The sequence below is a fragment of the Lynx canadensis genome, chromosome D1, assembly GCF_007474595.2.
Source record: "Lynx canadensis isolate LIC74 chromosome D1, mLynCan4.pri.v2, whole genome shotgun sequence".
Lineage (NCBI taxonomy): Eukaryota > Metazoa > Chordata > Mammalia > Carnivora > Felidae > Lynx > Lynx canadensis.
Genome location: NC_044312.2, coordinates 5,464,592 through 5,478,408, shown reverse-complemented (window position 1 = coordinate 5,478,408; position 13,817 = coordinate 5,464,592). Strand labels below are relative to the sequence as shown.

At 39.4% G+C, this 13,817-nt stretch overlaps 1 protein-coding gene across 1 annotated transcript in view; it reads left to right on the top strand.

Moving 5' to 3' along the window:
- Positions 1-13,817, top strand: part of GUCY1A2 (guanylate cyclase 1 soluble subunit alpha 2) — a 329,020-nt gene that overhangs the window by 212,775 nt on the left and 102,428 nt on the right. The window contains exon 6 of the mRNA XM_030332816.1: positions 10,333-10,476. Coding sequence (XP_030188676.1) covers positions 10,333-10,476 — 144 coding nt within the window. The remainder of the gene's footprint in view (positions 1-10,332; positions 10,477-13,817) is intronic.

Sequence of the window (13,817 nt, the reverse complement as noted above, 5' to 3'; positions counted from 1 at the left end):
GGAGAGTTGGAGCCCTATCATTGATGATCCTACAGGATAGCCTGCTGGACAGCAGAAATAAATTTTCAGTTGCCCACATCTAACCTGAAGATTTAGAAAGAAATTTTGACTGCATGTTTCAATATATTTTTCTTTTTACACGTGACCCAGGATTCAATAACTTTTATGGTAAATAACCTGGGGCTTGACAGCAGCATTTTCCACATGGTTGAGATTCCTGGGAAGAAACTGGAGTTTATATTGTTAGATCTACTGAGCATATTACCAGAAGAGCTTTATTTGATAGGCAGTCATTTGGAATCTATTTTCCCTCATTTGGGAGTAGTTACCAGGCCAAATCACTGTTCTATTTATATCCATGACCTCTTTTCCAGTGCTGTATCAGCTGAGCACTGTAGAGACATCCTTAAAAGAAGTAGTATTTGGGTCAGAAACGTCAACCAAAATGAGTGTAATTAGACAGATTTTTTTTTAAAGAATGAGGGGTTTTTAAGTGGCTTTATCACTAAATCCTTAAAGTAGTTTCCATTTGAATTGCTAAGCCATTGTACAGCCATTAATTGAACTCAGCAAACTTGCTTTGGATCATTGAATACCTATTGTGCAAAATGACCCTCAGCATTTTGGGTGTGTGTGGGGGGGCTGGGGTGATGCCTGGGCTAGGACTTGTTGAAAGTTCTGACAAGGAAATCTTTGGAGAAGTTTATTGCCCTATGGGATAGGGTGGAAGACCAAGAAGGAGTATATGGGAATGACTGGAGTTCAAGGGTAGGAGTACTTTTCTTTCTTTTCTTTTTTCTTTTTCTTTTCTTCTCCTTGGGTCTTAAAGAAAAGGTGAATATCTGGGTAAATATTGTAGTGTTGTTAGTTCATGTACTATAAGAGAAGTCCTTCAACTTTGAAAATCACAAATATACCTGAGAACATGTGAAAATATAGATGGCTGGGCCTTATACCTATATTTTGATTTAGTAGATCTAGGTGTGGGGCCTTTGGGGTCTGATTTTTAACAAGTACCCTCTGGGTGATTTTTATGTAGGTGGTCCTGAGTTTTGAGTTGGAAAACTTTACAATTCCAACCTGTAGAAATCAGACACAATTTAAAACATTCAGTAAAACTCATAAAAACGATCCTGCTACTGTGCTAGGATCCAGGCATATAAAAAGTAAAGTACATATCTAGTAGGAGGAGAATATAAACATGTGCGTGCACGTGCGTACACACACACACACACACTCCCAACACCAATGTAATACCATGCTAAAGAGAGAAATTTATCCATTGGGTATTTGTATGCCAGTTACAGACCCAGAAGTAGGGAAAGAAAACTTGAAAGTGAGGGCTGCCTCTTAAGATAGACTTTGTCTGTCTAGTTTGTAGTGTTAGGAACATGCCCTCCAAGCTGTGTACCCAGTGAAGTAGAAATAGTTCCTCTTCTTTATGAGACATAGCCTTTCAAAATAATGAGCACATCCATGTGGTTTTCAAGGCCTTTAAAAAAGAGTAAATAAACCTGGTTTCAACCCATTTGCTGATTCAGGATGTCTGGTGGTAATCAGGCTGTGAATTTTAAAGCTGTAGTGGGGAAAACAGTCCATGGGTAAAAATGGGAGCTGACTTTAGGAGCGTGAACTTTTATTTTCCTGAGACTGTGCAAAGAGTCAGTGTTTGTGTACAGACACTCCTCTCTCTGAAGTTCCAGTTAATGACAATGCCAAGTGAGAACTTTCAGTTCCTGTGTGACAAGAGGTAACATCCATCGAAAGTTAGAAGTAATAGGAGGTTACTTTAATGACCCATCACACCTTCGTTCTTATTGCCAATGACCGCATAAGGACCAGTACGGAGCACTAGCCTTTGCAATATTAACTCATTAAAACATCAAAATTATTTCCAGAATATCAGCCTTTGACATCATAAAATAGGACCTATGATGAAAGTGCTAATATTGGATTGACTATAAGATGATCTGAAAAAAAAATAAAAAGGACAGGGTAACAATTTTGCTTTCTGGTAATCGTTGTATAGGAAGGGGATAAATATGTGGGGGTGGATTCCCAGCATAGCCTCTGATGAAAATGAATGTGCTAAGGAGGTGGAGGCTGCTTCTTGGTCCCCCTGTGGGAGATAGAGGCTCTTCTCGCTCAGTTGTTACTGTTCTGTCTAACCCCAGGAACTGGTGTCCTCAGTGGTGTCCCCTCCTTTAGGGTTAGGGTGGCAGGTGTGGCCATATCCAGGCTGCTGCATTCTGCCAGCCATCACCTGTGAAGCCTCAGTTTTCTCCCGTCCCTCTGTTACTGGTGAGTGATCTACTTTCACACCCTGGTAATGCCAGGTGGAATGCCTACAGAGATCTGGTTCTTGGTGTCATAGAGGTCTCAGGTGACGACTGAGGAGTGTGCCACCTTCTCTCTCAGTGACAGCAGAAGGAAGTAGTAGATGAGGAGCCAGTGGAGAGATGGGAATCCTGGAGAAGAAAAATGAATGAGGAGGTAGAGGAGAAGATGAGGAAGGGATGTTCAGATGCGAGATGGTGCAGGAGAATAAAGTGGTGGAGGTAAAGGAAGTGGGGGGGGGCCTTGAGCCCTGAACGTGATCTCTTCAGGGACTTCCATGAGTGTGGAGTTAGAGACCATGGATGCTCAGGTTGGCAGGGCCTTCTCCACCTGAATCCCAAGTTGGGGTGAATGCAGCAGCACTTGGGTGAAGGCACAAGTTTCATCAACCAAAATATACCCGCCTTGTGGGACCTCGCCTTTTGAGCCAACCCCCACCTAACACTTAAGAGCTCCAATACAGATTTGCTAAGGTTTATACCAATTAGGGATGAAAGAGTTCAGACATCCCAGGACAGGCTAGAAGTTCAGGGTCTTCTTTTGGACAGACTCTTACTGCAGAAACAAGGCGATCATTAAAGGTCAGATCTTCTGGACAGGTGTCATTTCTTTCCATTTGAAACATAGGATCAGCACCATTTCCCCCCCCCCCCGTCCCCCCCCCCCCACCCTGTCCTTCATCTACAGGAGCAGGACATCACCTGTAGCTTCTTCACCTTCATCACTGCCTCAGACCACAGCCTCCCAGAGTCTGGCAAAACAATTGTTATTACTAATGGGGAACTATAGCCCAGTTCGTACAGGAGTAACTACCCTGTGAAGGGAAATCAGACCACATTCAGCAGGGCAGTCCATGGAGATACTCAAGCTCTTTGGGTACTCATGTGGTTAACGCCTGCCTTTAGAAATTGTTCTCGCCCCAGATTACCTGCCATCATTTGTCAGACCTCTGTTTGGCCAACTGTGGTGTTGTGCATGTGCTGGTCTCTGTGCTCCATCAGTGCTGTCGTCATCATTAATGTAGCTTTTGTGGACATGGCCATGATCTGTCTAAGCCAAGGAAATGATACTAAAGACAGCACTGCCTTGATCTCCATTGCTTGAATCTTTGTGTCAAGGCCTTCCCGTCTGCTTCTGATGTAGGTACTTAAGAGTCATATTGGAAGAGGATCATTGTATCTTCAAGCCCCACAACCACAAGAACAATGAAAAGCTAGGTTCATGTTTAATGTCTGGCAAGTTGCTCATCTTCCAGTGGATAACGCCATGGCCCTAAGACCTGTGCTTGGCCATCAACACCTGAATTTTCATCTTTGGCCAGGAGCCCATGTCACCCACCCTGCTGAGTATCTGGAAAAACAGGGACATAAACAGTGGAGAGCTGCTCAACTTGTATGAGGTAAAGGATAAAAGTAAGGGACCTCTAAATCTACCCAAATCCAAAACTTTCCAGTAGCTTTTTTGCTACTGATAAGTCTTCATGAAGGCCTGTGCCATGCTCTACCTTTTCTAGTCAGTCTTTTGGATAATCTGTGTCCAGAGCACCAGCAACCCCATTTTTTGGTTTCTAGGTGACAGGGACCTTCAGAACCACCTGTGGACTCAGGCTCCCTACCAACCACTGGAAACCTCTTCCACCTCCCTTCCTTTCATTGTCACTGAGGAACCATACCTGATGTCAGAGAGGTGATTAGGCTGGCAGGTGTGGCTCTATCCTCTCAACAAGGGTGAATAGGGTGTCCTTTCCGGGAATCACGTGTTCTTAGCCACAGTCAATGAGCTCATGCAGAGTGTGGCATGTTTCTCAGCCCCATTTTGCCTACCTGATCATGACTAGGTGACCAAGTGCTCTGTGAGATTCCAGGAGAGAAAAGACATATTCATTTGTAGACTTCATCTGCCTCCAACTCTTTCCAACATCTCTCTTCTCCTTTCTGTGCCTCTCTCAACTTTTCTCTCCTCTTTCTGTTTTTAATGACTTGAGGGACCAAAACCAGAAAGCAAAACAATTAGAAAGCAGACTTTCCAATTTGCTTCTCCTCTTGATGATACCTAGAAGGAGAGAGGGAGGTTGTCCAGTAAAATAGGCTGCCAGAGCTCTCTGACCCTCTATTTTTATGCCCCCTCCCCCGACTCCACAAGCTTTCTTTTACAAGTCCTAAAGTTCAAAAGAAGACAGACCAAGGATTGTGGGTTTGAAGGACTGAGGTGGGTGTGAATCCATGGGACAGAGATTATTCATTGCCCTGTTATACACAGTATTCTTTTAGGCTAATCCTAGGCCAATATCACCACCACTACCCTTCCCATAACACACACAAACTCCTTTCTCCTTACTGTGCCCAAATTTCTAAGAAACCTTGTAGATATTTCTTGAGCATTAGCCTGGAGGGGATGGAGAAGAATGTTACAGGAGTGAGATCCTATTAAGAACTAAAATAAGCTCTTTTAAATGATTACTTTAAAACTAAAATAACATTGGGGCGCCTGGGTGGCTCAGTCGGTTGGGTGTCCAACTTTTGCTCAGGTCATGACCTCACAGTTCGTGAGTTTGAGCCCTGCATCAGGCTCTGTGCTGACAGCTTGGAGCCTGGCGCCTGCTTCAGATTCTATGTCTCCCTCTCTCTCTGACCCTATCCCACTCAGGCTCTGACTCTGTCTGTCTCTCTCTCAAAAATAAATAAACATTAAAAAAATTTTTTTAACTAAAATAACATAAATAAAAAGGAAGAGTGCACAGCTCTGTGCACTCGTTTATTTCTACACCTCCTTTATTTCTGGGATAATGCGAGGGTTTTTACTATCAAGGGTTGAACAGATGATATACAGAGATGGGTAAATTGTTTTAGTTTGATAAAAGCATCTATAATAATATGTGAGGCAATAGTCATACATAATAATTTTAGTGCAGAAGCCTCCTATCTTCAGAAAAGGATGTGAGCAGTCTTTTCCACCTCCATGAGTAGTTTAGCCATCTTTATTCTTATCTAGTACCATTCAAGAACAGGTCAGAGATGTCAAAAATAAATGAAATGCACTACTTTAGGTAGTTGTTGTATTTAAAATTGTATGTAAAAAACACCAAGGCAATTGTAAAGGAATTCAGAACATAGTCAACTTTACAGGCAGTTTTTTTTTTCGAAAGTTTACAATTTCCACTTGTTTATCTGGTTTAACTCAAGGAAACATCCTTAGGAGCAAATGTAATTGATATATAATGTTTTCCCTTTTTCTGCTCCCGTGAAGCAAAATTGACTAATGTTTTTGGAGGGAACCCATTAAAATTTGCATATATACTTAATTCTGCTTAACTTGCGTAGATCAGAATTAGATGAAAGGAGAGAAGAATAGAACTTCCATGGAAAGATGCATGGCTAAGGTGGTAGCATTTAGACCAAGATTTTTAGGTTAAGATGCTGAATATATCTGTAAGGAAAGAAAAAAAAAACATCTTACAGATTTATTACCTGCAGTTTCCAGACATCTAAGTATTTGAAAACTTTAAGCTATTACCTATTCATTCATGTGCATACAAATGCTACTCACCAAATATTTCTGATTCGTGTCTGGGCAGAAGGGTGGTTGAATTTTCCCATCGCCTTTGCACTGATCATGGTCATGTGACTTGCTTTGGTGGATGAATCTTGAGAAGCTCTATATGTCACATCTGGGACAAAGCTGTAATGGCTAGTGCACGGTTTGTCAGAACCTCTTTATCTCTGCCATGGCAACCAGCACCAGGTGGGGAGGTTCTATTAGCTTTTGTCCTAGAGTAGAGAGACACAGCACATGTTTCTCCCCTCTTCTCCAATCCCTTAACCCACATGAATTTGTAACATGAATCAAAAACAAGCCGTCGTCATTTTGGGGCATTCAGATTTTGAAGTTGTATTGTTATTGCAACATAATCTAGCCTAGCATGATGAAAACATCTTTTAGATTTTTTCTATATGTTGGGTGTTTATGAATAATTGTGAGTTGCACAACTTGATACAGGCCATTGTTTTTTGATGTCTATTTCTTGCCTAGTTTTTTTCAGTTTATTTATTTATTTATTTTGAGAGAGAGAGAGCATGAGCAAGAGGGGGCAGGGAGGGAAGGAGAGGGAGAGAGAGGGAGAGACAGAGAGAATCCCAAACAGGCTCATTGCCATTAGCTCCAAGCCCAACACAGGGCTGGAACTCATGATTGGTGAGATCATGACCTCAACCAAAATCAAGAGTCAGACACTTATGCAACTGAGCCACTCAGGTGTCCCTTGCCTAATTCTTGATCCTATTGTTTCTGACAGGTAAACAGACTTCAAATATTTGGAAACTAAATACTATAAAAGCTTACATGATCATGTATAGATTTTCATGTGAATTTGTTATATTGTGTACACATTTATCTTGCACTTTCTTAGAATTCTGTGTCATAGCCATTGGCAACTGGTCCATATCCATACTACATTACACACAGCTAAAAGAAAAAGTGCAACATAGAACTAATCTGTATTGTTATGGTACAAATTCTAGGAATACACATTTAGTGGAACTCATTCAACTTTAGCTGAAAAGATAATGAAGATGATGGCTGATGAAGAAGAGGAGGATAGGGATTTCAAGAAGAGATAATGCTTCAGATCATGCATGTTCACAGTTCACTGTAACGCAATTCAGTTTGTACAAATAATTTACTGCCTATGTGTTCTGATATCTGAAAATCAGAATTTAGTTTCAAAGTTCATGGCTCACAACATGTGGTATATACATAGAATGGAATATTTCTCAGCTATAAAAAAGAATGAAATCTTGCCACTTGCAATGATATGGTTGGAGCTAGGGAGTATAATGCTAAGCAAAGTCAGTCAGTTAGAGAAAGACAAATACCATATGATTTCACTCATGTGGGATTTAAGAAACAAGTAAGCCAAGGGGAAAAAGAGAGAGAAGCAAACCAAGAAACACACTCTTAACTGCAGAGAATACACTGATGGTTACCAAAGCGGAGGGTGAGTGGGGGGATCAGTGAAATAGGTGACAGGGATGAAGGAGTACACTTGTGATGGGCACTGGGTGTTGTATGAAAGTGTTGAATCACTATATTGTACACCTGAAACTAATATTACACTGTTTGTTAACTGGAATTTATATAAAAACTTAAAAAAAGTATATAGAAGTACAAAAGGATGAAATAAATAGGATTAGCAGAGGACATTGTGTTTCCAGGGGGAAATGGTAAACTGACACATTTTAGACATTCATTATTTACTGGATGTCTTTCTCAGTGGGAATTCTTTGGGGGAAGTATATTTCAGTCCTTGGAGTATAACCTTTCCCAACTCACAATGCATTGTCTTTCTTTTCTTACCATATGATTTTATTTCCATTTCTCTGGCACAAGAAAACAGGTGAAAATGTTGAACTTCATGATAGGTCTAGAGTATTGGGAGTAACTTTAGATGCATATTTTCTGAGAAGATTTTGGTGATCAAGTGATCGTTTTGGCATTCCTCATCTCATGAGCTTAACTCTTCTCATTATATTCCCTAAATAAGTGCCAACAGATTTTATGCAGTACATTTTTTAATACCCTATTGTTAGAATGCACTCACACAAAATCTAATTATGGCTATTATATCTTAACTAATAGCATATTTTATAAGTTTTGGTAATTTATGATAGAAGCATCTCCAATCATTCAGAGGCAATTTTTTTTCTATACACATCTATGTGGTGCTCATGAAATGAGCAGTGAATATGAACACACGATTAGAATGATTTATTATAATCATGATAAACATGGATAAATATGGATAAATCATGATAAACATGATTTATTTGTTTATTAATTTGGTATATATTTACTAAGTAGTTATATTTTAGAAACCACTATAAGCATTAGGGATACAGAGATGAAGAAAACATGGACCCATTCTTAAAGAGCTGCCATCAGAGTTGGGGATACATCTTGATTATAACCTATGATGAAAGCCATAGCAAAGAGGTGTGGGAAGTGCTGTGGAAACAGAAGGAATGGTTAGTTGTACTAAGAACCAATGGAGAGACCATGGAGGGATTCATAGAAAAGGTGATATTGGAATTGGACATTTAACATAATATTTTGTCACTTTCCTCTAATTAAAATGTTAGAACTATTGAGGAGTTTACCTCCATATACTTTTTTTAAAATGTTTTTATTTATTTTTGAGACAGAGAGAGACAGAGCATGAGTAGGGGAGGGGCAGAGAGAGGGGGAGACACAGAATCTGAAGCAGGCTCCAGACTCCGAGCTGTCAGCACAGAGCCTGATGCGGGGCTCAAACTCATGGACTGTGAGATCATGACCTGAGCCAAAGTCGGACACTCTACTGATTGAGCCACCCAGGCGCCCCATCTCCATATACTTTTTTAATTTGAGAATGGTTGACACACAATGTTAGATTAGTTGTAGGTGTTCAACTTAGTGATTGGTCAAGTTTATACATTATGCTGTGCTCACCATCACTTGTCCCATTATGTCGCTATTACAATATCATTGACTATATACCTTATGCTCTTTTTACTCCCTTGACTTATTCCATAACTGGAAGCTTCTATCTCCTCCTCCCCTTCATCCATTTTGGCAACACCTCCATCCCCCTCTCCTCTGGTAACCATCAGTTCTCTGTATTTATAGTTCTGATTCTGCTTTTTGTTTGTTTATTAAGATTCCATTTATGAGTGGACTCACATGGTCTTTGTCCTTCTCTGATTGACTTATCTCACTCGGAATAATACCTCCTATGTCCATCTATCTTGTCTCAAATGGCACAATTTCATCTTTTTTTTATCTGTTTGTCTGTTGATGGACCCTTAGGTAGCTTTTGTGTCTTGGCTATTGTAAATAATGCTGCAGTAAACATAGAGATGCGTATACCTTTTCTAGTTCATGTTTTTATTTTCCTTCAGTAAATACTGAATAATGGAATTATTGGATCATATGGCATGTCTGTTTTTAATGTTTGAGCAACTGTTTCTTTAAAAAAGTATTATACTTTTTCCATACTCTTTTCCACAATGGCTGCACCAATTTACATTCCCACCTCCTTTTTCTCTACATCCTCACCAATACTTGTTACTTCTTGTCTTTTCAATTTTAGCCCGGATGGGTGTAAGGTGATATCTCATTGTGGTTTTGATTTGGATTTCCCTGATTGTTAGTGATGTTGAGCATCTTTTCATGTGTCTGTTGATCATCTGTATGTCTTCCTTGGAAAAGTGTCTATTCTGGTCCTCTGCCCAGTTTTTAACTGGATTATTTGGTTTCTTTAGTGTTGAGTTATAGGAGTTCTTTATAGTTTTTGGATATTGACCCCTTGTCAGATATATCATTTGCAAATTATCCAAAGTATACCACCATATACTTTGGATAATTAGAGAACTTTCCTCTAAACATAAGTTATGTATCATGCTATATGCTTTAGAAATTTAAGAATTTTAACCTGGGGTAAATACTTAAAAGATTTAACAAAAGCAATGTCTATTCAGAATGGATGCTGACAATAAAATTAGAATAGGGCCTGAAAAGATTCTGACAGTGCCTGTTACCTCTTTAATTGTAGGGTTATGGATGGGTTTTTATACATCAGTTTCTCATCTCTCAGATATAAATAATATTGAAAGGTTGAAGGAGACAAGAGGATAGCTTTGTAAAAGGTCATTATTTGAAAATTGTTCACACTAAATACTGGCAGTTCTGTTTTTGTGGAGGATAATTGTTTTATGTTCCAGTTTTCCCCAATTTCAATGATCATCTATGGTGATAACATTGATGAACAGCCCTGGAGTGAGATGTCAGTATTCGACAGCGGCTGTTTGCAAACTCTGCTGTGATTACACTCTGTTGTCTAATTGCTTAATTTATTGATGTTTTGCTGACATGTTTTCAGCAACATTTGTGATTGCAGATAACTCATCATTTCTCTTCTGGCTCATTATCATATGTTTGCATTTGGTTGTCTGATTGCTGCAGGTGGAAACAATAGGTGATGCATACTGTGTTGCCGCAGGACTCCATAGGAAAAGCCTCTGCCATGCTAAGCCCATTGCTCTCATGGCCCTGAAGATGATGGAACTTTCAGAAGAGGTGCTGACACCTGATGGAAGACCAATTCAGGTAACCTTCTGTACAATGTGGTTTGAGTAGTAGCATGCCTTTAACTGAAGGGGGCAAGAAATTCCCTTTTGAATTCTACTTATGTGTCCTACAGATTTAGACAAGTAAGGAGGATGAGGCTTAACTAGAAAAAAACTCATAGAACACCAGGAAAAGAACAAATGGAATAAGATCCAAAATAGGAAAAGGTCTATGAAAGGCTAATTGCCATGGAGAAAACAAAGAGCTAAAGACAGACTAAAGAAACACTCATTGTCAGTTACCAACTCACCAACACCAAGCAAAGATGGTAGTAGGAATCAGGGTCTCAGACATAATCCTCAGGAGAAAATGGAGGACCTGAACACTTACTTTGGGTAGCGTACAGGTAAGTGTTCCTGATAAAACCTCAGCACTCAGGGTTACCTGTGCGTGTTTTTAATGTAGCAGAGCTTGAAGGTCGGAGCCCAATAACTAAGAAAATTTAATAGTGGTGGGAAATGTAGCTCCTGGTATGTTGTACTCTTTTTGGTACTGATGCCTCTCTGCAGTCTAATGTCTACCTCTAAGAATGGATGAGATCACCTACCTCTAGTCTTTCCCAGACCCAGTGGATCCCAGAAGTATTGTTACTGTGACTTCTTAGAAACCAGAAATCATGTATTTGGAGAAGTAACCATGAATGTAAGGCAGCCCTTTTATAACAGCTCACCAAATGTGAGTTTAAAATAAATAGAGAAAAAGAAAGCTTCAAAATGTGGTACAATCCTATTCCTGGAGTTAGGGCAAATTAGATATTATGAGTGTCCTTCTGACTAAAATTATTAAAATGCTGTGCTAAAAATATTTTTAAAATATTTAACACTCTTTAAGATTTCTAAAAACTACTAAGCACCTCACTGAACTATTAGGAAAGAAAAAATGTGCCAATAATGTTGCATGTGTAGATTGACAAAATTTCAGTGGGGAATTTAAATTCATTGCTCTGTCATGAGAAGTGATAGTAGGAAACTAGGAAACATTACTTCTTTCTGGAGGAAGTCAACTTCAATCCCTCTTGCAAAGAATATCCATATCTTTGGATATATGGATATCCATATTTGAATATATGGATATCCGTATCTGGGGACTGAGTGACTAATACTAAAAACAAAATAAAACAACCCCTCACCTCCCCCACAAAAAAATAACCCTAAACCCACACGTTCATGAAAGAAATCAAACTATTATAGGTAAGAACCAGTGGGAACAATAGCTAAGAAAACAGTGAAGTGTTATCAGATTACCAAAATTTTCAGACAGAATCAAAATGACAGTGTTTAATATAAGTAAGAAAATAAAGAAGAAGCTTAAAAACACGAGACAGGAACAGTAGATGTGAAAAAGAACCAGAGAACCCCTAAGTAATCAACATAATACTTAAGAAAATGGCCGGTAGATGAATTTAAAAGCAGATTAGACAGAGCTGAAGGAAAAATTAGTATACTGAAACTTAAAGCTGAAGAAATTACCCATAATCAGGTCCAGAGAATTAAAAATGTGGAAATATGAATAAGATAATGTAAAATATAAAATATGTGGGAGGAATGGAGGACAGAGTAGGAAAATATATGTTCAGTTGGGGTTTCACATGGAGTTACAGAGGGAATGCAAAGCAAGGAATTTTTTTTTCTGGAACAGTAAAAGACATCAATCAGTTCTCTGACCCAGTAATCCTAAGGGATTCTACGACGCCAAATCATAGGAATTCAAAACTGAACATGTCTTAATAATTCTGTAGTATGTCGGAGAAAAGAGGGACTTGATACATGACGAAGGTGAAATTGATTTGTGGGGAAAGAATGGGCTATTCCATCAAAGGTTGGAGGACAACTGTTTATCCATGTGGACAAAAGTATTAAAACTGGACCTCTACTTCACGAAGCTGTACAGAATGTAATTCCATCTGGGTTAAATCTGAAGGGCCCCACTATAAGGTCTTAAATTTATAATTTGGGAGTTTTTAACTCAGCACAAGGAACATTTTTTTTTTTTTTGTAAACTAGTCAAGTCAAAACTTATCAAATCATACAGGAAAATAGGTGTAAATTTTTCTACACTGAAGTTAAAACCTTCCTGCTTATCAAATAACACCTAAAAAGAGTAAAAAGATAACCACAAACTAGGAGGGTTTTTTGCAACACATTTAACCATTAAAAATATGTTTGGTTAACCTCATGAGTAACGGGATGACTATATATCGGTAGTACCATCCTGTAGCATTTCTACCTACTAGTTTGGCACAACTTTGAAGCTCTGACACTATCACAGTTGGTGAGGATCTGGAGCAGGGGGAAGTCACACACAGCTGGTGGGAGTGTGCCATCCCAAGTATGGTATATTCTGTGTGCCTTAGTTTGTGCCTTGCCTACATCCCAGCAACCTCACCCCTAGACGCTTGCTCAGGGAAGAACGTATTCAGGTGTAGCACAAGTCACAAGATTATTCACAGCAACACCTTGATAAGAGTTTCAAACTGGAAATAAATCAAATAACCATCTAATAGAAAGGATTGCCTGTAAAAAAAATATGTATATGTACGTATGTATGTGTAGACACACACACACACACACACACACACACGCACACACACACACACACACATGCACACACCATACACTTGGGAAAATGAATGACTTCAGCTACTGACACCAACAAGGATGAATGTCAAAAACATAATCTTGAGCAAAAGAAGCAAGTCAGAAAAGAAGGCTGTAGTCTTATCCCACTTAATTAAGTCTCAAAACTGGGAAAGTGGGAAAAAATATGTTGTTTAGAGATAGCTGCATTGCTGGAAAAAGGGTATAGGAAAAAAAAAAGGGGGTGGTTACTACAAATTCAAGATGGTGCTTAAATCCAAGGGAAAGGAAGAAGATGATGGGAAGAGAGAGGAGGCAGGAAGGAAAGTGCAGGTAGGATTGTAGTGCAGAATCACCCATTTTACTACTGTTCTTTGATGTTTACTTATATGTTTACATTTGGCAATTTTAAAAAGTGGAAAGGGGGCGCTTGGGTGGCTCAGTCAGTTAAGTGTCCGACTTCGGCTTAGGTCACGATCTCGCGGTCCGTGAGTTCGAGCCCCGCGTCGGGCTCTGTGCTGACTGCTCAGAGCCTGGAGCCTGCTTCGGATTCTGTGTCTCCCTCTCTCTCTGCCCCTCCCCTGTTCATGCTCTGTCTCTCTCTGTCTCAAAAATAAATAAACGTTAAAAAAAACAGTGGAAAGAGAAAGGGTTTTCTCACCATTCTCATCAGCAATAAAAATAGGAAAGCATGGAGCATTCAAAAAAATAGAAGTCCCCTCAGGACATAATTATCCAGTTATT